The 23416-nt window shown below is 38.0% G+C and overlaps 1 protein-coding gene and 1 long non-coding RNA gene across 12 annotated transcripts in view; both read right to left on the bottom strand.

Annotated features, from left to right (window-relative positions):
* The window catches only part of MAGI2 (membrane associated guanylate kinase, WW and PDZ domain containing 2), a 698553-nt gene that overhangs the window by 82690 nt on the left and 592447 nt on the right, over positions 1 to 23416 (bottom strand). For 10 of the 11 annotated variants that reach the window (XM_064421909.1, XM_064421908.1, XM_064421910.1 and 7 more), the window contains 2 exons: positions 7234 to 7265; positions 2681 to 2870 (listed from right to left, as the gene is read on the bottom strand). In XM_064421909.1, the coding sequence (XP_064277979.1) occupies positions 2681 to 2870; positions 7234 to 7265 (222 nt within the window). The remainder of the gene's footprint in view (positions 1 to 2680; positions 2871 to 7233; positions 7266 to 23416) is intronic. The other variant, XM_064421903.1, reaches the window with a different exon arrangement.
* LOC135301640 (uncharacterized) lies at positions 10721 to 22397 on the bottom strand. Its single transcript, XR_010363416.1, has 2 exons — positions 12944 to 22397; positions 10721 to 11353 (listed from the first exon to the last, which is right to left on the bottom strand). It is a non-coding gene; the product is annotated as an uncharacterized LOC135301640 (long non-coding RNA).

Below are 23416 nucleotides of genomic sequence, written 5' to 3'. Positions count from 1 at the left end.
GTCATAATTTTTTCATTAATGGGAAATTACTGATCTGATGTTCCCTTTTCTGCCTTCTGTACCTAAACTGGTTATGGGGAGAGTCACACTGTCACTTACAATGTAACAGTTTTCATATGGACAAAGGAGATAAAGGTTTTGCTTTGAATTAATAGTAGGACAGAAAAAATGAAAAAGTTGAGAAAATTATGTCACAACAGAAACTTAGGTAGGTATTCTTCACCATGCCAATGAAATAAGAAGAGATGGGAAAGAGGAAAAAACCCCAAAACCCAAACCAAAAAACCCCAAAAACTAGGGAGACGAAGTAAAGAAAGCATAAACCAATTTCCCATCTTTTGCATTTAAACATTTATTTTAGATGATGTGGTAGTCCTCCTCAGTGTTTGGAAACCCATCATGCTCCTTTTTTATCTACTTGGAACTTTGAGCATAGGTGATAGGTGACAGCAGAGGCTGGTGACTGCTAAGAGGGAAGAGCTGACAGGTAACGGCTAACTCATGGCAAACAATTTTCAAAGGTACTCTGACTTCCAAAATAGAGTTGCACTCTGTTTTTGTACTAATGCATCATTTGATTGCCTCTATGAAAAAATTTCCCATGCAAGTAGTAGTGGTAGGGCTTTGTAATTAATATGTAACCATTACAAACTGAAATCTTCCCATCACACAGGGTCTTGCAGGGTCTTCATGTTCCTTAGGTGGAAAAACATTCCTGTAGAATGAAAATCGTACTTTTTTATTGAGACTTCCTGGTTGCTGCCTGTTCTTGCTATCATTAGGTAGGGATGAACTAGAGGCAACACACTTGGTCTAGTTCTTGCTCTGCTTAGTCAGGTTGCTTGTGCTCCTCACAGAACTACCCTGTTTTTCATAACTTACTTTGCTCCCTATCTGATTGGAAAGCAGAAGCTTTTATGAGGCCCTGGTGAGTGCTGACTATGGGGAATCCCTATGATAAAAGCCTCTGTAGAAATTCTATAGAGCTATAGAAGTACAAAAAGGAACTGTTTAGTAACAGAGTCTCACAATGAGAGAAACAAAAATTTTGCACTGTCTTTTTCTTTTTGAATTCTCCAGGTCATGATTGTTCACTTCTCTGCACTATTTTTAGAAGATGAAGATGAAAAGTAGGTCTTGCCAGGAGATAAGACAAACTTGCTTTGAGATAAGAAGTACTTAAAAAGACCAAGTAGCTGAACTTTTCCTGTGCACTTTTAGGGTATGTTCTTCGCAAAGATAACCAACCTGACACTGCCATATGGTAGGAAAGAGTGTTGTCTTGAAACTCTCCCTCCTTTATACTTAAATTAGATGACAATTACTTGACTCAGTAATGGATTTCCTTCCAGTTTTTTCCATCTTCAGGAAACAATACAACTACGTGGTGCTAAGGCTTGACAAATTAAATTTGCTAAAATGTGTGCTTATGGCATTCATGAAACAAAAATGTCAGGGAGAATAGAGATCTTTGGAGGTAGCTATTTATAAATAAGGGATATGAATGAATGCAGACAAGATCTGGTTGGAATCAAATCTTAGAGAAAATGTTGAGGGGATAGTGGAGAAAGAAGATAAGAAATTTAAGTTTCCAAGATTAGCTGGAAGATGGGACACTGATCAAATCTAGGATAAAGTTACTGCAGTCTTGCTTTTCATCTCTCACTTTCTTGCTTTGGGCCTAGCAGGTTCACTATTTTTAATTATTTGTTTTTCTAGGCAGCTGGCTGGAAACATCTCCATACGGTTTCCAGTTGCCTTTTGGACAGAATTCAAATGCAATTATACAATTAAAACACAAAAAGTTAACATAAAAATAAAAAAAAAAGTTGGGCTTTAGCATAACTCCAACCCACATGTTAGACACTCTTTCTACTGTAGAGCATGTACTCCTTAACACAGCAGATCATATAAGTAAAATATAAGAGTTCATGTTGGTCAAATAAGTGGTCAGAAAACTTGAAGATAGCACCCATGATGTGTAATACATCTTTAGTGTAGTATATAATCTTCTGGGGGTAAGTGAATCTTTGCAGTTGAAATCAGATCTATAACCCCACACTTTTATGAAGTGCACACATGGATCAAGCATAGACTGGGGATCAGGGCTATATTTGCAAAAACATGAGAAATTAAAACAAAATGAGCATCTCAATGGCTCAGTACTATTTTGTATAGGTCTTCAAATAGTACTTTATGCTATGGGTTACTTTCTAACTACCAAGGACAATGTGAAAACTTGTCAAAGACATTTTTATAAAAACATACATTTGAAATTTCTTAAAAAAATGTCACTTTGAAGTGAAAGTAGGTGAAACTCTTTTTTTTCATTGATAAATTCGCATCTTCCTATCAGTTGACTATGAAATAAAAAACCCACAGTAAAATGTGGTGGGACATATACTGTGCTCCAGCAAGGACTTAACAGTCAAAATGGGGAGATCAAAAATATGAGGAAAAAACACCTATGAAAGTAAAATATGAGAATCTAGGTGAGATCTAAAAGAATATGTAAGTGTACAATTTTTGAAACATTTACAATGGCCTCTATTTACTGGAAAAAAAAGTAGTTTTTTAAATTACAAAAGATAATTACAGAAAATCATGTCTATAGTGACACATTAAAAGGCAAAATTTAAAATACTAAATGGCCAGCAGGGTCAAGAGAGCTTTCACTTACGCCTACTTTCATAAATAGCTCTTGATTTCTCATACAGCTCATACGGGTCAGGTTTTCGTGGATCAAAGGCCTCTGTTGAATCAGGAAATGAACTCCTGTGAAGAGTGGGTGGATAGGGAATATTCTGTGGCATAGCTGGAGCAGACACACTTGTTTGAGGGCTGCCTTGATTCTCCCATCGTTCCATCATCTGGAATAAAAACATACAGAGAATAAAAATGAAGTTTTGCAAAAACTGCCGCTTCCACAATGAGACCAAAGCCAGTGATTTCTGTTGAGGATGTGTTTTGTAAAATTAGTAAATTTGTTTGCTGTCTTTTGAACTGAAAGGTGTGTGTTGTGCTGTTTATAAAATGACCTGGTTAAATTTACTTCTTAGTTTGTTGCTCATGGCAAGAAGTGACCTTTCTCAGGTAAGACTAAGCCCAGCATTACCTCTGAAGCATGTGGAGTACCTCTCACAGAATGTGCTGAGCTACTGGAAAGGATTTGCTAAAGGTGGAATCTGTGACTTTGTAAAGACACAATTATCAGATTTATCAAAATACATAACATACATGAAGGTAGTGCTTAGCAAAGAAGGGACAGATTGTGTAGCTAGTGAATGACCTTAGTGCTGTATCCTCTGAGAATACATGAAAATAACTAGCTGCCCAGGGAGAAGGAGATGAGTGTAAATGGGACAGAATTTACAGCTCCAACAGAAGATTTAAAACACCAAAGTCAAAACCAAAAGAAAATCTAAACAATTCAAAACCGAAGAGAAAATTATTACAGCACGTATTCAGGCATCTAGTGTTCAAAAACCCACTCATGTGGCATTATATAACCAAGCACAGGATAAGGCTTTCAACTCTTCCAGGCCATTTACAGGAAAGCCTACAACAGCCTATTGTCTATGCATGAAAGACACCTCAGTTCACACTTTTTTCAAGACTGTCTTTAAGTCTTACATGTAATCAAGCTTGAAGATATGATAGGCTGTGCAAAAGAAGGCTTGAGGATCTGCTTTTTTATTTCTTGAAGAAGCTGGCTACTAATCAAATTGCATTAGCAAATTTCTTTGAAGAGGCTAAATTAAACAAAACACAAATGTTTATCCCAGGAAATGAGTACTTAGCTATTCCTATAACCCCTCCTGAGGACAAGGGTGGTAAAGCCTCCAGAACAGTGCGTTCTCACACATAACCCAACAATGGTAATTACACAAAAAATGCCTCTTGGAAACAAACTCATCTCTAATTAAATTCCACTGACTTCTATTGATGGATCAGCAAAGCTTTATCAAAGATGATTGCAGGTTTACAGTGGGCTTGCTCTACAAATTCTGTGACTATCATTTGTCTTTAGTTCCTTGGTTCCAGAAGGTGTTTGGGTCAGCAGGTAGGCTTTACTCTCTGTTCTGATGATTCACTGCATCAGGCTTTTGTCATACCAAGTATGTGTGGGCTATAGATGTTTTAGTGTCCTGCTGGTGAATATGCTGAATAACTATCCTGCTGCATATCCCAGGTGATCTGACCTTCTTAGGCTCATACTTAAGAACAAATGGATTATATATATTGGCCATTTTCAGTTGTTTAGGACCTAATTATTTTATGAAGTATTATTATAACTCAAGATGTGTTTCTGTCAGAATTTCAGCAGTAAGTAGGGCTGGTTCTTTCAAAACGATAAGTATGTACATTCTGTGCAATACAGTGGCACATGGAAATACCTGAGTTACCATTGCAATAGCTTAGGAATTTACCTTGGTTACCTTCAGGTACTCCCTACACCAAGATAAATTTATCCTCTGCAAATAATTGCCCTTTGGGTAAATTACGTTGTGTAGTTAAGTCACATGAATAGCACAGTACTACTTCTGAACCCTAAAGAAATTACCTCTAGTAGCTATAAACACATACACAGTATATAATTACATTATAAAATTGTAAATTCAAAGGTCTCTAGAAACACACCTGATTATGACCCCTATGTCTAAACAGGAAAGATGAACTACGCTCAATTTAAGCTCCTTATGATAAAGGAAATTACCAGAAAAATATGTATAGGCTTCACTTTCCCTTAGGAATCTAAAAGAAGAACACAAGCCAGTGAAACCAAACTATCTTATCATTATGCAGGTGAAAGACATACAGGGCAATGTCTGTCTAGAAGTGAAAGATTCCTAATTTCTTGGAAAGTGCTGGGGAAATAGGTTACTTACCTCTTTCAAAATGCGAAACTGGACAAAATTAAAATACTTAAAGAAAGATTTAAAAAAAGAAAGGAAAATATAATTATCTTTGATGAGCAAACTTTACCCTGGAGAAAGGACAGGAAACTGGAGATCAATTGGCAAAACCCTACTGGGTCCCATATGTCTAACTCTTGCTTGTGGTTAGCTCTAAATCTTCAAGTGTGAAGTTCAACCAGCTAAATAAGCAGATAAACAGAAGGGGAATTACATCTTCCAAACCTGTATCAACTAATGAATCAGTCACCTTGCATTCAGTAATGGAAGTTATCATAATGCTACTCCAGAAAAGAAGGCATTCTTGAAAGTGAGTATGGACAATAGTGAGTGCAGGGCATCAACTCCAAACTGGGGCAATGGTGTGGTGACAGTGCTCATGGTCATTTTGCACTAATATTATACATGATAAACACATATAAGATATGTACAATATACACAGGAATCACTGCAAATATCTGTTACCCCAGCTTACTTTGTTTTCCTTTGCAGTGACACAGATACAGGCTGTGCTGAGGTGTTGGGGAGGCTTTCTGAACCTCCTGTGCTGGCCTTACTGCTTCAGACTGTCTGCACACAGTGCAGCAGGCACTTGGTTTCAATCTTATCTTCAGGCCTTGTACATGAGAAATTGATGTCCGACTACTTCTCTAGTTAAAAGTGGTGCCAGACAGAGGAGTTCACACTGCCTTAACTTGGTTAATCATTAGTGAAATCTCTTGCTGAGATTACCACAAAATAAGAGTATCTGTGAGCAGTCAGTCTGCCTGCAGGTACAGCACACAGTGGTGTTATATTGTTCTGTGAGCCCTGGTTTTCCTGACACCATTGCATGAAAAACTGCATCAACTCAGGCTGTTTTTCTAGATCCTGATTATTGGCAAGTGCTACTTAAGCATGAACTACCATACTGTCTATATAATGAAATGTTGCAGAAAATCATCAACAATAAATACACTGATATTTATTCATTTGATGTGTACATAAAAAGGCTAAGTATGAACAGGAAGAGGTCTTCAAATGTGGATCTTTAACAAGTGAGCATCAAGCTATCTATCCTCACTTTTTATCCAAGATTAAAAGTTGAACATCCCAGCCATTCAGGAGCCTTAAACAGGTGAGAGCAAACCAGCCTTTAATAATCAGATTTATTTTCAAAAATGTCCTGCTACATAGATTAATAAAGCAACTTATGCAACATTTATTCCAATATATTGTATACAGACTCTATCCTTTTAGAGGAAAACCACCACAAGGTGAAGCAGTCTGACGAAGTTGCATCAGCTGATTAATTGCTATTTGTACTTGATAGGGTACAAAAATTATTTGGGCAAAATTTAAGCATGCCATGTTCTGACATGAGAGTATGTAAAGGTGTTCAGATTTAAAGTACTTCCCCTGCCTGCTCCCCATTAAGAAGGCTCTAAGTCCTTGAAAAGGTATTACTATTGCTATTCCCATTGCTCTTAGGAGTCTTCAGGATCTATTTCCTCTACACACTCTTGTGGAGAATTAAGAATTGCTCTAAGGTCTGTAAAATCTCAATTAAAAAGCCAAATTAAAAAAAAAACGCCCAAAACAAAACAAAACAAAAAACCAAAACAAACAACCCCCTACAACAATTTCACAAACCAGACAACCAAAAATAGTAGCCTACAAATTCTTTTTATACTGTGAGTGCTGTCACAAATTAAAAAAAAAATTATATTATGTGGTGTCAGCAGAATAAACACAGTCATTGCTTAGAGTCTTACAGTGGGAAGTCTTTACACCTTGGGTTTTACCGTCAAAATCATAGAAACATAGAGAAGTTGATTAAAAGGCACCTCAGTCAGTTATCTAGCCCAAGCTTTTGTTTGAAGTGTGACTATTGCAGCTCTAGATCTCCTCATGCAAGAAAGAGTAATGATCTCTTTGAGGATGTTAAACTCAAGCTACTTGTAAACCATAAAAAGTGCATGTTGTTAAATTTAAAGGATTTGCCAACTAGAAGACTAGAGTGGAGTAATTTCTGCTACCTTCTCCTCCATTTTTCTCCACCTCTTATTTTTAATCCACCACATTTCTGGTTCTTGCCACCCATATTAACATGAAGGTTTTCCTTTTTCCAGACCACTTCTGGCAGACTCCAAGTCAACAGACCTTCAGAGCTTATCAGGGAGGCCACCCCTGGTGCTGTGTCACTTGGAGCTGGGGCACTGCTGAGAGGTGTCCCATGAGCTGGGAACTGGATGGGTAGATGAAAGGCTACAGGAATTTGCTTTGCATGATAGCCATCTTATGAACCCAATGTGTACAATTTTGAAAGGGAACTTACAGGCTTTGGAGTTTTCCATGGAGAAAAGAAACCTGAAATAAACAAAAAATAATGTTAGCAGCTTTTTCTGATGCATAAAGAATGGAGGCTAAGTGGTGTCTATGCTCCCATTCTCATTCAGGTCTGCAGATAATATTGATAGATGTGAAAATTCTCTACACACAAAGGGTGAAAACACAAAACACGAGGGATAATTTCTAAGAAAAAATAGATAGAAATAGATATACATATACATATATATATATATATATACACATACATATACATATATATATATATATATGCAAGTGGAGCTATTGAGATCATTGCCATACTTTACAAACAGCATGGGATTAAGTTGAAATTAAAAGAACTAATCAAAAGGACTTCCAAATGTCTTGGTGGACATTGGATAAGACACCAAATGACCTGGTACTGATGTGTCAAATGCAGTCGCACCTTTAGGAAGAAGCATTCAGAACATCCCATCAACATAACCTAATAATACAAGAGATTTTTTTAGAAGAAAAGCCTGAAGAAAAATAACGGTTTCATTAGTCTAGATAAGGTGGTCAAGTCTCGAGAGGATTGCTTGTTTTGATACTGTCCTGCTTTTGGTCTTAGTTAGCAAGAAGTCATGCATGACTACCTCTTTTACACAAGTAGGTATCTCCTTTTCCTTAGTTATTAACTGATTGATAACTTGCTTCAGTGACTTTCTTAAATTTCAACTCTTGTAGCCTACAAATGTTTAAAACTCCAGATATGTCTTTTTCATAAAAGGAAATGGTTTGAAACACTCATTGAAAACACTGTTCCTATCTTATGCAGTGCAATGTTAAAAATCTTTACAAAGTATTACATAAAAAAAGCCTTACAAAGGGTATTAGCTCATATTTTTTAAAATACCAGCTTTCAACATGGCTTTCATTAAAAAACTCATTCTCAGTTTAATAGCAGGTAAAAAAAAGTCTGTGGACCTTCCTAGGTAAGATTAAAAGCTAATAACAAAGAGTTCATTTGTTTTGTTGGAAACAGAAATGGTGCTTAAAGTGAGATTCAAATAGGAGGACTGCTCTTTCATTCAAAAAATGAATTCAGCTGAAAGAGTAGTACTGACTTCATGATTTCTTTTTCTAAAGTGAGTCTAAAAAGAAAATTAAAATTATGAGAGCATTAGCATAGTATCTTTTTACAGAAAAATCACAACAGGAATTTTATTTGCACATATATTTAAGATTTGTAGAATTCTGTGATAATGAGGTAATCTTTTCTGCCATGATAATTAATTTTGACTGAAGTATCTTGCAGTGTATAAGCACTTGAGCCATTTGTCGTAAAACACTGGCTGTTTAGTAATGCTGATGTGTTTTTTTTTTCTAAAAAAAAAGTCTATTGAAAAAAGTAATCTTGGAAAGGTTTGCGTTTACTGACTCTACAGTGCCTGGATAAAAACTGCTTTATTAACAAGTGGACAGATTTCTTTCCATCTGTAAACTCAAGCTGAGATAACAGCCATCCTTGATAGATCTGGCTTGTACACCACTTTCAGTATTAAAGATTCTGTAGCAGAAACTTATTTAATAACTTATTGGATGGCAGATGGCTACCTTTTTATTACCCACTATGCTTCTGTACTAAAAGTGAAAACTAAAAAGTACTTTTCTGCTCTGAGCTAAAGATAAGACTAGAAACTTTCTCAAATCAACTTGTTACCATGGTTTGCTGTTCAGAAAATATTGGTAGAGGTAACACTCCTTACCCATTGATACTGGTGCACCTCCCATAACTTACTGCAATGAAAAATTACTCCTGATTAAACTGAAAGGTCTTTTTTTCCTGATTTATTTACTGTCTCCATCTAAAAATAAGTTATGCTGGAGATATGATAAAAATTTTACTATCAATTAAAAATATAGTAAATCTTTAAAATCAAATAAACAATGACATATATATAAAGTCAAGATTTTTTTTAAAGCCCCTCAATTAAAAAAAATCAAATTATTCATTTAAACAAATGTAATATAAACTTATATTTAGCTTGGAGGTTATGGGCACAGACTGCAACATACAAATGACAACATCTACACTCAAAAAAAAAAGGCAATATTTATTCACACAGCATGAAATTATGTTAAGAAAACTAACAGATATAGGATGCCAGAGAAGTAAAAGATCCAAAGGAAAACTAAAAAAAAAAAAAAAATTGGAGATCCATATGTGTACAAAAGGATGCTATAGAAGCAACAATCTCTAAAGGTAACAAACCTTGGTCTATTAGTAAAATCCATTCTTCTGATTTAATTTCATCTGTTAGACCTTGACCTCATGTAAAACGAAATAATCTCTCACCTCTGTCAAAGATTAGGTGCCAGGCTAAAGGGGTGAAGGTCTAGTTCCATAAAGGAACTTTACATCACATCTTTTACATATTTATTGACAATTTTAACCTTGTCTCACATAAGCTCTACACTCACAGCTGAACTAAGCATGCTTTTCCCAACCTAAACAAAACTGATTATTATAGAATATATGGCATCATCAGTTATTCAATATAAGACTGATCATGGATAATTGTGTACCAAACACCAGAATTATGACCAGTATTTAAACACATGCAACAATTGCTGCAAATTCAAGAGTTCAAGATAATATTGCATATGTAGCACACTGCAAGAGTAAAAGAAACTTCAGATGAAGAGACATAAAAGCCAAATGCACTTTCTTGGGCACACTGCACCACTCCTTCTAATTTTCACTTTTAAATAGTACTCTGCATGAGTACAGGAGGAAATCCTCTACGTGTAGAAAACTGAGGCTTAAATCTCACCAGAAGAATAGACCTTAATAATGTATATTCAGTGTTGGCTGTCTGCAGCCACATCTACAGCAGGCAATGAGAAGTGGACTTTCATTTAGTTTAACCTCACTTCACACCACATTTTCCCTTGACTTTTTGGTTCTTATTACATGCCATGTGGGATCCTGCTCTCCCCACCAGGGAGAGCAGGATCCCACCTGAATGACAGCTGCCAGCAGACTGTCATCAGTCCATATACAGATACTGGTTTATCAACAGGGCTGAAATTTGTTCTCCAAAAAGTGCAGCTTTCAACTTCTTTTGAGTACTAGTACAATACTAATACTGCCCAGCCTTCTGATCAACTCACATCCAACTAGAAACATATATTGGATAAGCTCTTACAACCTCATTCCTCTTCCAGGTTTCTGCTTCTCCCTCCCCAGACTCCCAGACAGACCCCTGCTGTCCAACTTGTGATGTCTTCATAAAAACTTGCAGAGCTGAAAATGTTATATACATTTACATACGAACACCTCTCACCTCCATATCCACATACATGTTTAAAATTTGAAATAACAAAAGTCTTCTTAGATCCACCTAAAAATACTTCATGAGCCCGCTGTTACCATGAGTGGCTTTTGGCTCACCCATGTGCCTGACAGCCACCCCTCCTCATGGTAACCTCACCACACAAGCTGTAGCCCATTTCTTGAAGATTCCTGTATCTTTTTTATTAACACTTGTAAAGACAGCCAGCACAGGTCTGCATCAGTTTTGGAAAGGACAGTTGGTTTACTGGCTTTTGTTAAAAAAGCCACCACCATTCAGTCAGGTGCTATCAGAAAAAATACTGTGGTAACATGCAAGCATGCATCAATAAAAATACATAACCTCATATCCTTCTGCAAAATTAGTTTTGAAAATATAATTATTTCCTATTCCAGGTTGGCTATTTAAACTATAATAAAGTACAGCAGCTGGTGGCCAACACATATGAACATTGTAATTGTTTAATTTAAAAAAAATAAGCTGAGGTACAGTAACAACCACATGTCTTCTAAAAGTCAGATTTACATTTTATCATAAAGCAGTGTTACAAACATTATTTTTGAGATTGCTTTTTAAGTTGTATTTACCACCTTCCAAAATGAGCTTCCCTGGAAATCAGAACTGTGATGGTTTCTATGTTGTAACTTAACTAAAAAACACTGTGAACTGAAAACAGATTTTGGGTTCAAATGTAGCAGGAAGAAAAAACTTTTTTCTTTTTTTTTTTTTTCAGATCAAGGCAAATTCCAGCTTCAGTTTACTGTACTTCTCCTTTTTGATGAAGATATCCTGTAACAAAAGACAAATCACATCACACTCATTGCATCTACTTCCTCTTATAGCCAAGTTTAAGTATGCTTTTGTTGTAAAATATTCTTACAGATATCATTTGCCTTACACTTCATCAAGGATTTACTGTTGAAAAGTTTAGTTTTCTAAAAGCAGCTTATCAGGCAGGACTTAGACCATTTGCAAGACAGAGCTCTGATTAGTTTCCTTTTCAGGTTTTTTGCAAATTCCATAATGTCAGTAGTACAAAACCAGCCCTTGGCTATTAGGCTGTTCCCATGGGGATGATTTTTGCTCCATTTCCATCTTCATTATTCTCACTATTTTGCATTGTTTCCCGGAGAAGTTCTTCACACCTTGTAGAATCATAAGTACCTCACACAGCTATTGCTAAGTCACAGGACTTTTAACAATGTTCACCTCCGTGGCAGATGTGTATGGATAATTAAACTGAAGCCTGGGAACAGTTTGATTTCTGCAGTGACGGCGTGTGCTGCAGGGAGGAACTCAACAGCATCCAACAGAAAGACTTTTAATCTAAAGCAATGTTCAGGGTAAGTCAACATCACTTGTCACACTTTCACTTTTAATGGGTGAAAGCCCACTAGCATTCACTGGCTTCTTGGGAGTTTTTTTGTGCTTTAATATCCATGTTGCATATGGCTTCCTGAGCAAAGCTGTCTTAAGCACTGAACAGACCTTTCTCCTTCCAAGATGCTTGGAAGTCACTGAACAGATGGCTGATGAGCACTCCCAGAGCATTAACTGACTCCATGGGCATCTTATCAACATCCATGTGACAACACTTCAAGCAAAAGTTTTTCTTTCTAGAAAAGTTACTGGATAAATTTACTGTAACACTAGACATATTTTCCGTGCTTTTTTCTTTCTCTTACTGGAATCCATGATGTCTATCAGTTGTCTATTTCGGCCTGATTTACAAAGGTATCAAATACTCATTAATTTCAAATGGATGTGACAGGTGAGCACACTGAGAGTTCAGACTCAGGTGTTCACCTTTAGCAGGTTCAGGGAACAGTTTCTTACCATTCACATTACACCTGTTTTCTCCCTCTCTATGTTTGCCTTTTGTTGAGCTATGTTAGGTGTGGTCAGATTGAGTGCACAGAGCTAATGCTACCATTGAGCTAACTCATTAAGATTTAAAATATCCTACAGCTACAATTCTGAAAATTCTCGTGGGAGAAGTAATTTTTTGTGTGTATGTAGAACAAATGTATACCATTAATTCAATTATGCTTCAAATATTTTTCCCTTTTAAGGAAAAGGAGTATGATCAATGAGAAGTAGTACATTTAATTAATTTATATACTGTAGTAAACAAAATCTAAAAGGAGACAATGAATGAAAATAAATGGAAATAATACTTATGAAAACAAGCAAGTGATAGAAGTTTCAGTTGATCATGTAATGTTTAAAGTATCAGCTGATATATAGGGAATGGCAATTAGTAGTTCCATTTCTAATAAAATCAATCATTATTACATAGTATTTTTTCACAGGTCCATCTTTTTTGAACAGCTCTAAATATTGAGCTCTTACTCTAGCAACAACAAAAAGTGGATTTACCTTGAAATAAAGAGTAGGTGTAAGAAGGCTGCAAGCTCTAGCTCTTCAAGCATAGTTAGCTACTCTTGCTGTCAGCTGTCCTTCAGAGAGGTGGTGCCATGCTGTGGAGGATCCATTTGGTCTTTAGCTGGGATGGCACCTGATGCAATGGGCCAAAAATCAACACATCCCACATCAGAGTGAGATGAATGACCCTCTGCCTTTGACCAGGTCACAACATTCCATGTGTTTAGAGCTAGTGCCTTTTCCCTTGCAGTAGGTGACATACAAGCAGCATGGCAAGTAACTGATAGAGCTCTGTGTTGCAGTAATGTGAAGGCTGGTTACAGTCATCAGCTGTATCAAATGCAGGTTCACATTAATAAACTGAGAAATACCTCTGTCTTCTTTATGGCTATATACATATCTTCAGATGTTATTAACCTATTTTTTTCTGAAAAAAACTCACAATGGTACAAACTGATTCTCAGTAGTTGCTTGTGCTGGCATTTTGCTTTATGCTCCACTATTTGATTGCTCCAGTTCTCAACCCAAGTAAAACTGCAACAGAAGTAGTGCTCCAGTTTAAATCATCACTGTTTTTCACTCTTTGGCCTACTACACCTCAGAAAAGTGATCCCAAAGATTAAATACATTCCTGCCTATAGACAATCTGTGAAAGTATGGGCAAAAAGCAGGGACTGCTCAAAGGAAGGTCAGCTAGATTTTACCCCATTAGAGTACCACCCTGTCTGGCTTATCTCTGTTCCAGATGACTTAGGGGCATCATGAGTCCAAGTCTTTATTTCAGCTCTTTCAGAGTTTCAGACTTCTTGACATAGCATAAAGTGTGAGACAGAAGTTTATCAGAAATGATGTAGAGGTAGAAGAGTATTTTAGGAAGATGTACCTGATCTCATCCTACTGAAGGTGCTGAGGTGAGTGGCTCTGGTGCTGACATGATTGGCTGTGGAGTGCTCCAGTGAGGTGCACAGGGCAGTTGTCTGGATTTAGGAAGCTCAGAGGAGGGCCAGTAGCAGCCTGCAGCTCATGCCATTGCTGACAGGACCAGGAGGACCAGGCCAAGCCTTCTTCCAAAGGATAGAAGAAACCTGTACGGACCTCTGGGTGCCAGGAGCACCATCAGCAGGGTGGTCACACAGGGCATGGTGTGGCACCAAGGGCATGATGTGGCAGTGCGGTGGCAGCTGGCACAGAAGAGCACACAGGAATGATGCTGAAACCCTGCCAGCTACAGGAAGAAAGACGTGGCCTCTCTAACTCTGCACCCACCACGAGGAACACAGCTGCCCAGGTGGAATTCCAGTGGGAACATACTGCTGCCCTGGTGCCAGGATTTGCACTGCCCTTGTGCCAGGACTGCTGGCACAGTGAGGAGCTCCTGTGCTCAGTGACACCTCTGGGAGGAACTGAGTAGGCTGAGGAACCAGGGGAAGTGTAAGAGTATCAGACTACTGGAATCAGCATATTCTGAGTTGGAACAGACACACAGGGATCATCAAGTCCAACTGTAAGTGAATGGCCCATCGAGGGACTGAGCCCATGACCTTGGTGTTATTAGCACTGTGCTCTAGCCTTCACCCCCTGTATTCTCAGGGACAGGGTCCCCAGATAGACAAGACACATGATAGAGAGAGTTTGTTATCCTCTCCCCCTGGCTGAATACAGTGACTTAAGGGATTGGTGGCAGTGGTGACAAGTGCCTGCCCGGTGCGTGTGTCCTCTGGGACTGCCTCACCTCTCCAGGTGTCCGGGCATAGCAGGTATGAGGCTCTGCAGTGGAACCAAACGTAACAGGGCAGGTGCTTCATGCAGCATGGGCGTGATGCTGTTGTCAAGTTGGCCCACTCCCTGTGCCCAAGCTGCCTTCCAAAACAAAGATGGGTTATTGTCACAGGAAACACCCTTCTGAAGGGAACAGAAGGCCCAATATGCAGCCCAGACCCTCTTCTTATGGAAGCCTGTTGCCTCCCTGCAATCTTAGTTAAAGATACGAAGAGAAAGCTTCCTACCCTGACACAACCCCATTATTCATTTCTCAGGTAGGCAGTGATGAAGTTGCAACAAGAGGTTAGAGGGAAATCAAGATAGACTTCAGGGCTTTGGGATGAGCGCTTAAGAGATCAGAAGCACAGGTAGTGTTCTCTATTTTTCCAGTTGTAGAAGATTATTACAGAAGAAACAGGAAGAACCAGCAGATCAGTCCTTGGCTCTGAGCCTGGTGCCACCAGCAAAGTGTGGGTTTTGTTTTTTTTTGATCATGGGTTAGTTTAGAGAACACCAGGACTTCAGAGAACAGATAGGGTACAGCTGTCTCATAGTGGGGAATCTGTGCACAGGAGTTAGCAGGGCTCATTGAAAGAGATTTAAACTGGATTTGAAAGGGCTAAGGGATAAAACCAGGCTTGCCAGAGGTAACCCTGGGGCCTGCATGTCACTGAGGGACAGTGTGCTAGCAATGTCCTCTGGTCTGCTGTCTCAGTGGAAGTAGGGGATGGATCCACACACAAGGGTTATTAATGTGCTGGAAACCATGGAAACAGCTGACAGTGGTCACACATGAATTAGGGCTTCTCCCCCCAAAAAGGTGGCAGGATCAATGGCCCAGCTGGAGAATGTCTATACCACTGCACACAAACAGGAAGAGCTGGAAGCACAGTTCTTGGTACTGAAGGAAAAATCTGATATAGTTGCCCCCACAGCAGCATGGTGGGATGATTCACATGCCAGGACTGCTGCAATGGAAGACTAGTAAACTCTTCAGGAGACACAGGCAAGGCAGGGGGGAAGCTCTATATGTTAGGCAATGTCTTGACCGTCTCCAGCTTAGTGATGTGATGACATGGTTGAATGTTTAAGAATTAAGAAAGGCCAGCTAGACAGATAACATGGTGGGAATCTTTTGTAGACCAGCCAGCCAGGTTGAAGAGGCTCATGAAATATTCTATAAGCAGCTGGGAGAAGTCTTACAATTGCTAACATCCTGACTTGTATCAGCAGTAGTGTGGCCAGCAGGCCCAGGGCAGTGATCATTCCCCTGTACACAGCAATGGTGAGGCCACACCTTTAATCAATTTTGGGCCTCTCAGGTCAAGAAAGACATTGAGATGCTGGAATGGGTCCAGAGAAGGGCTTGCACAGGGCCAGTGAAGGATCTGAAGTAAAAGTTTGATGAGGAGCAGCTGAGGGAGCTGAGGGTGTTGAACCTGGAGACAGGGAGGCTCAGGGGGGACTTATTTGCTCTACATATTTCAGGAAGGAGGCTGGGGTGAGATGGGGAGTGATCTCTTTTCCCAAGTCACAAGAGTTCTGACAAGAGAAAATGGCCTAAAGTCACACAGGGGATATTTAGATTGTATATTTAGAAACATTTCTCCACCTAAAGGATTGCCAAGCAGTGGAATATGCTGCCCAGGGAGTTGGTTGAGTCACTATCCCTGGAGGTATTTAGAAGATGTGTAAATGTAGTACCTCAGGACATGATTTAGTGATGGACTTTGCAGTGCTGGGTTAATGGTTGGCATTGATGATCTTAAGGTATTTTCGATCTAAACCTTTTTATGATTCCATGATTCTAAGTTTCTGTGTTTATAGAGCTGATACAAAATCTTAAATGACTGTGAGATCAGGTACTATCAATATTCAACTTTATAAACATAGGAGCCCTTTTTGTGCAGTTCATGAAGTTTCACTGACCTAGCCTGTTTAAGCAACAAATTTTCAACAATATTCAAATCTTCACAAACAATTAGAAAAAGGATAGCTATTCAAAGTCATGAATGCTAGAAGTATTTGCTGTTCAAGCTGGAACCCTCACCAGTCACCTGAGTCTATCAGAATGTAATCTAAAATACACCAGAGAATCTCAAGCTACCATTAAATTTCACTTTCATGAATAGCAACGAGTCTTTGTTAGCAAGAATACAGCCATAAGAAAAGGTCAGGAGCAGGCAGAGTAATGAGTTAATTTACATTCTAATGGACATACAGGTATTTATTTTCCTTAGCTGCTACAGCTCTGTGAATTGCTTATCAGTCAGAGATTCAAAATAATTTATGAAACCAGGAAAAAAACCCAACAAATACCCATGCCCTTCTAATTAATATGGATGTGAGGCAGAGAATTTTTGCATCATATCTAAAATAGTGCAGAAGCAAATGCAACAGTTAGTGACAGTTTCTGATGCGTAAATGTACTAGAGGTTAAAAAAATATAAAAATCTCAATTTGTGGAAATGAAAAATACATTTTTGGAACAAGATTTCTATGTGGTCAACAAGAATGAATTCTTTTCCAAGGACAAAGTTAGATACTAAACACCTACAGAATGTCTCATTTTTACACAAACTGTCTTCTCTTTTCAGACACCGATTACCAGAACAGCATTACTCTGCTACAGATTTATTTCCTTGCTGATAGCAAACTATATTATCTGAAGGACAGTCATGTCGTGGAATAGAGAAAATGCTACTGCAGAACAGATTTTACTGGGGCAACTTGACCTGGAGTAGAAAAAGTTATCTTAGAGATTTGAGAAAGAGCCTTGTCTCTTTTTATGACAGAAGTTTCTATTAAAAGTTCAAATCCTTATGTTCATATCCTAGTTTTTGTTTTGGAGATGCAGGTAGTATTGAATGAACTGTTACTTTCCTCTCTGAAGTCTAAGAATACATATTTTTATTTAAATACTAACTCAATTAGGAAAAGTCTGCACGCACAGGTACTCATACATGATGAACAAGACATCTCAGATGTTTGCTCACAGGTTGTTGATTCTATCTACATTTTGAAAAGGTCAGGGGTATATTTTTTTACAGACATGAAAAGGAACCTTTTCTTTGCCTAAAGGGAAATTTTTCCTGAAGAATCTCTAGGTTTGCTCATGTCTGTTGTCCAATGACTGCTGTAAAAACAGTGTCACTGGTTCTTTCCAGACTAGCAATTACACTCTTGACTGTACTGCTCGAATGCTGTAAGAACTGGTAATGAAAGTAATGCCTTGTCTCGGGCAAAAATACATTGTTGAATGCAACGCCCCCTGAGCAGAGCAAACCCAGCAAGGTAAAAAACCTGCTATGTGTCATACACACAGAACCAGCAACACCATTTGGAATATAAATTGAGACTTCAGAACCCTGACAGCTTGTGGCTGTTGATTCTAGAAAGGTCTGCAAGTGCTGCCATACCCATATAGACTTTGTATGCTTGCTAAGAACACGTCTGACAACTCAGCATGGCTTTAGTGAAAGATAATTTAAGCCTCAAAAACTTTTCAGGAATACTGCATCATATTTTTGGAGCTCTCTGACATTCAGAAACTCTGCCTAACTATATCACTCTGCTCTTTCATGTCTTTAGATTCTACTCCCATTTAAGCTTTAACACTTTCTAAGCCCAATAAAGAAATCTCACAGTGAATTATGGTATGTCACATTGATGAACATCAAGGCATGTTCCAAATATTTTCTGTTAAAATGTAGATGGTGCATAAATTGTTTTAATACAGAGTTCTAAAGTCCTCTTCATGAAAATACATTCACAAAATGACTTCAGCAAGTGTAAGGAAAAAACATTCAACAATAAGTCCATTCTCTTGCTTGTATATATATCCTCCTAGTGTTGTTAAATGTGACAAAAGGACCTTTGGTGGGAAGTGAGATGGAATATCCATGGCACCTCAAAAGAATAGGATGCCTATGTGTCAGCAGTTAAGTCCCCATCAGTTATAACAGACACACAAACACATATGACAGATCTAGATATTGATATTCAGACAAGTAAATTTTCATGTCATATTCTGTGAATTAGGAACTTAACACAGATGCAGAAACATAGATCTAGTATCCAGGGTGCCATGCCTAATGTTATTCAGAAATCTGTCTTAAATTGGCAGATATGACACAGAATCTATGGAAGGCTTCAGAGCTTCAGTTGTCACCCTTACTCTGCCATTGCCATGAAGATTTCTTAGTGTGCCAGTGCATTTCAGATGGTCCTGGATGTTGCTAATGAGCTCAGAGTCTCCCTCCTCCTGTATTTCTCTGAGATTTGGGAGCACTGGACAAAAGTTCACAATAAAGCAACAAACAAGTGTAATTACAGAGACTTAGAGAACCTCCTGGTTTGCTCTGACTGCCTGTCATTATTAAATTACACAGTAGCAACTTCAGTATTTAGTGCTTAATAGGCATCAAGCTGTCTGCATGGTTCTAAATGTTATTAATTTGCTTTTGAAATCTGTCCTGTGGAAATGGGTAGTGTCAGGAGCTCAGGTGTGTTAACCATAATCGACTCATTTTCATACCACATGGTGGAATGACAAACACTCAATGGCAACATAATAAAAAGGTAATCATGCCACTTGGCCACAGTGGTGAAAGCTGGGGATAAGCAATAGCATGATTATTTGATGCTTTGGATCCAGATGTTATTCAAAGGAATAATTAATTTCCAATTTCCTGCTCCTTCACACCACTTGACAGATGAGTTTACTGCTGGCTATAGGGATTCAGGTAGAACAGAAAGATTGACAAACAGTTGGACACTGTGAAGGAGAACACCAGCTGGAGAAGAAAAACTTATCACAAGACCACGGTTCACATGGTTAACTCTTAGATGTAAAAATACAACATTTAGTGTTGAAAAGCAGAATATTTGGCAAGGGATGTTAGTGGAAGGCCCAGGTACAAAGGGTAACAAAACAGTGAAAAGAACAGCGAAGTTCTAAATTTGCAGTTCCCTGCTTGAACCTCCAGGTAAGATGCTTTGTTTTGAGCTACTGAAGATTTGATATTGTCCACTCTGACGTGTACCTATCAGAGACAAATGTCTTTGCTTTCACATTCCCATTCAGAAGGTAATTCTCAATATACAACTTATTTATCAGGAAGAACAAAAGTGAATTAGGAAAAGCTTTTCTGATTATTTTAGTGATTTCAATTATACTGGTTAAAATGATATGAAGTTCAGGTGGTTTAGCATAAGACCACAGGAGCCTGAAAAAGGAGAGAGTAATAATGATTGATGGGCAGGATATTATTGCAGTGTAGAACACTGAAGAGTATAAAGCATGATAAATTGATCAAGATGACCTGGCTTGCAAAAAAACCCATTAAGAGATGTCAATTTTTTATGAATTCTCGAAAGTTTGGAGTTGAGCAATTAACATAAAGAACGGCTGTGTCCTGAAGTCTAATGAGAGAGAAACAGTATTGATGTGAATTTTATGATGTTTAGATTATGTGCTGGTCACATGTAGTCCTGCTCAGGACTTTAAAAAGTTAATGAACAGAACACTAAAAAATGATGCTGAAAAAGGATCCTGACAAGATAGTCGGGAAGTGATAAGTATTAAATGAATGTATTACAAGGAAAAGGAAGAAAAACTGAGAGTAGGTTGATTTTTTTTCCCTGTGACATTGCTGTGTCTCTCAGAGGAACACAAATTGGTTTCAGACTTGAGTTAGATGACATGTCCAACATAATGGAAAATAAACCTCTCAATGCTGAGAAAATTGGAACAGTGCATAAACATGACAAGTTAAACAGAGGAGATTATGGTGCTGACAACCGTGAAGCACCTGTGGACCTTAAAAATTAGCATTTTTAGAAAGACATGCGAGGGTACATTGCATGTGCATCCCTCCTTATTTAAAATCAGAACTTACTGCATACGAAAACAAACTTGCATGTAACCTTTGGATCCATAAACCATCTTCTTCCTCAGTAAACCCTCATACCTCAGTATCCCCATTTGATCACAAGAAAAAACCTGAATTTATGCCTGAAGGACATAGCTGGCTGAAGGATTCTGGATGAACAGCACAATTAATCTGTGATGGTCATGATACTTTCTCCTTGGGTTTCCCCAAAGCACAGATAAACAAAATGACACTAAGGGTAGATCTGTATGCTCTTTACCCAGCCACCCTACAGGATTACTGGTGTATAATCCCAATCTGATAGGATAGGAAATGGTTTGTAGAGGAAATTTCCCCCTGATGTTATTTTTAAAAAAATTATATTTTTTAACTCTAACATGCTAACTTAAACAGTATAATTCATGTCACAGGGATCAACAACAAAGGGTCCACTTCAGAGGAATGGGAAGGAGAATGTTAATTAAAATTAGAGCATCTTATCAAAGGGAGTTTTCATTGGTTAATGCCAATTCTCTAATACTATTTCTGTGAAAAGCAGCTGCATTTCCAGAATGTATTGATGGGTAAAACAACAGAATAAATCAGATCTCAGATGAAGTTTCTATTCAGGTTCTAGACAAAATACATAGTGACCATCTAACATTTAGCAGGATCATCTAATATTTAGCAAGCACTAAATGTTAGATGTCCCTCATAACATGGAGCCTGAAGTAATTTATCCTTTTATAAGCAGGCCTTTGCTTTTCATACCATCAAAAAGGTTTTGATCTATCAGGCAACTGACAGTTCTAGATTAAGTTGCTCTACTTCTCAGTGATGTTCTCTTTGGTGAGTTTTTTAAAAAGCTTTAGGACTCATAGGATAGAGGAAACAAATTAAAAATCCATTCCAATTAAAAAAAAAGTTTCCATCTACTCAGAAGTTAGTAATTCAGAAATACGCTGCAGATTGAAAATAAAATCATTATACAAGAGAAAACAAAAAAACAAGTTGTTTTCAGACTCTCCACAGAACATTTTTTTCTCTGAAGAATGTTCTGAAAGTTGTGTGTTCTGCAATACAGAGACCTCAAATGGGATACATGGCAAATACCCATAATTCTACTTAATCTGGTAAAGATTATTTACTGTTGAGGCAAATGGAAAAAAACCAAACCAGTGTGCAAGTAGCTATCACATATTAATGAATAAAAAATGGGTAGCTCTGTAGAAACACAAGTCATGAATTTTATTCCTCCCTTTCCTAGTAGAAACAAGTTAGAAATGCAACTGGGTTGCAATTCTACACCAGTAATCTGCAATAAATGCATTCAAATTTAGTGACAAAGTATATATGTTGTTACACTGCAATTCTTTATCTTTCAGACAGCAGAGAGGTGCAAAAAATAAAAAGCTTTTGAGTACTTCAGAATTAATATTCACTCTCTAGAGACTAGGCCTGATCCTCCACCTGCAAAATTTCAGAGGCATTAATTTTTCTTTCTAAATTTGGTTGTTTGTTTTTTTTTTTTTAATTTGCAACATTATTTTCAATACACAAACCCATTATTTTCTTATATATTATATTGCATTCTAAGCCACTATTATTTCTTCATTTCTTTGATGTGTGTTTTTTGACAAATATAAATTTTATAGCTTTAAGTTGCCAAAGAAAAAGTGATATAAATATATTTCAGTTTGAGTCTCTTTTGTTGTGACTTCATAATTATAATAATGCATATTATTTTTGTCTTTGTCACCCCAAATTGTATAATTGTGCAGTAGAACTGTCCGTTTCTCTAAAACTCTCTGAAATCCCTAGAATTTCTGTGTGATTTTTGTTTCTTCATTGCTAACTCCCAATTAAATAGCCACAGAAATGATTATCAGTTCAGAAGAAAAAGATTATCAGTTCAGAAGAAAAAACAGCTTCAGTTCTTAGTTCCAGAAATTAAACCTTTAATCTGCAAAGTAAAGGATGTACCAAATTGGTGAAGAAATTACTTTCTATTTGGTGGCGATATAGCAGGTTTTGATTTGGTGTTTTCTTCCCACATAAGCTTGAAACGAGTCTGGCCAAAGATTTTATCTAGACCTGCCTAGTCTCCTTCTTATAACAGCTCCAAAGGCTTGATTATACATATAACCAAACAAAACCCCAAACCACTGAACTTTATTGTAACAGAACTAAACCCTATGTGTTTTCAAATGGGGAAGGTGTGAAATCATTGACTGGAGAACATAGAAACCAAGGAAACTTTGGAACAGCTTGCCCTGCTCACGACGTCCCTACATTAGAGGTCCTTGCTTCCAGTGAAATCAATGACTCCCTGGGTTGTAAAAAGCTCTGTATAGTTCCTGCTAGTCCCCAGGTTTTGATCCCATTCCATCTGTGCTTTTGCTCCTCTCAGCAGCTTGCTGCATTAGGCTGTAGATCTCCAGCTTTCTGCCCTGACCCTTCTTCCACTTGCCCAGAACCCACAGCCACTGGAAAACTCCCTTCCAGTGACAGGAGCTGAGGAAGGAGGGGCCTGTCCTCAGTGCAGAAGGACCTGCCTAACTCAGACACTTCTCAGAGGAATGAAGCCTACACACTTGGAAGAAAGCAAAGAGATCTCTCCATCAGACTGCTGTTGTCTATTTGGCATAGAAGATGACTGCAGCTATTTCAGGTAAATATTTACCCGTGATAACCAGAAATGTCTCTGAAACAGTTTTATAGCTAATAGAGTCTGATACCCAGAGAGCTGTAGGTCAGGGACTGTGCCTCCTGCCTGCTGAAAAAAGGATCCCCTGACAACACAGCTCCTATCAGTACTCTTCATGTGATCCCA

This window comes from Passer domesticus, chromosome 5, assembly GCF_036417665.1.
Source record: "Passer domesticus isolate bPasDom1 chromosome 5, bPasDom1.hap1, whole genome shotgun sequence".
Classification (NCBI taxonomy): Eukaryota; Metazoa; Chordata; class Aves; order Passeriformes; family Passeridae; genus Passer; species Passer domesticus.
The sequence above is the reverse complement of the archived record's forward strand: the minus strand, read 5'-3'. Positions and strand labels throughout refer to the sequence as shown.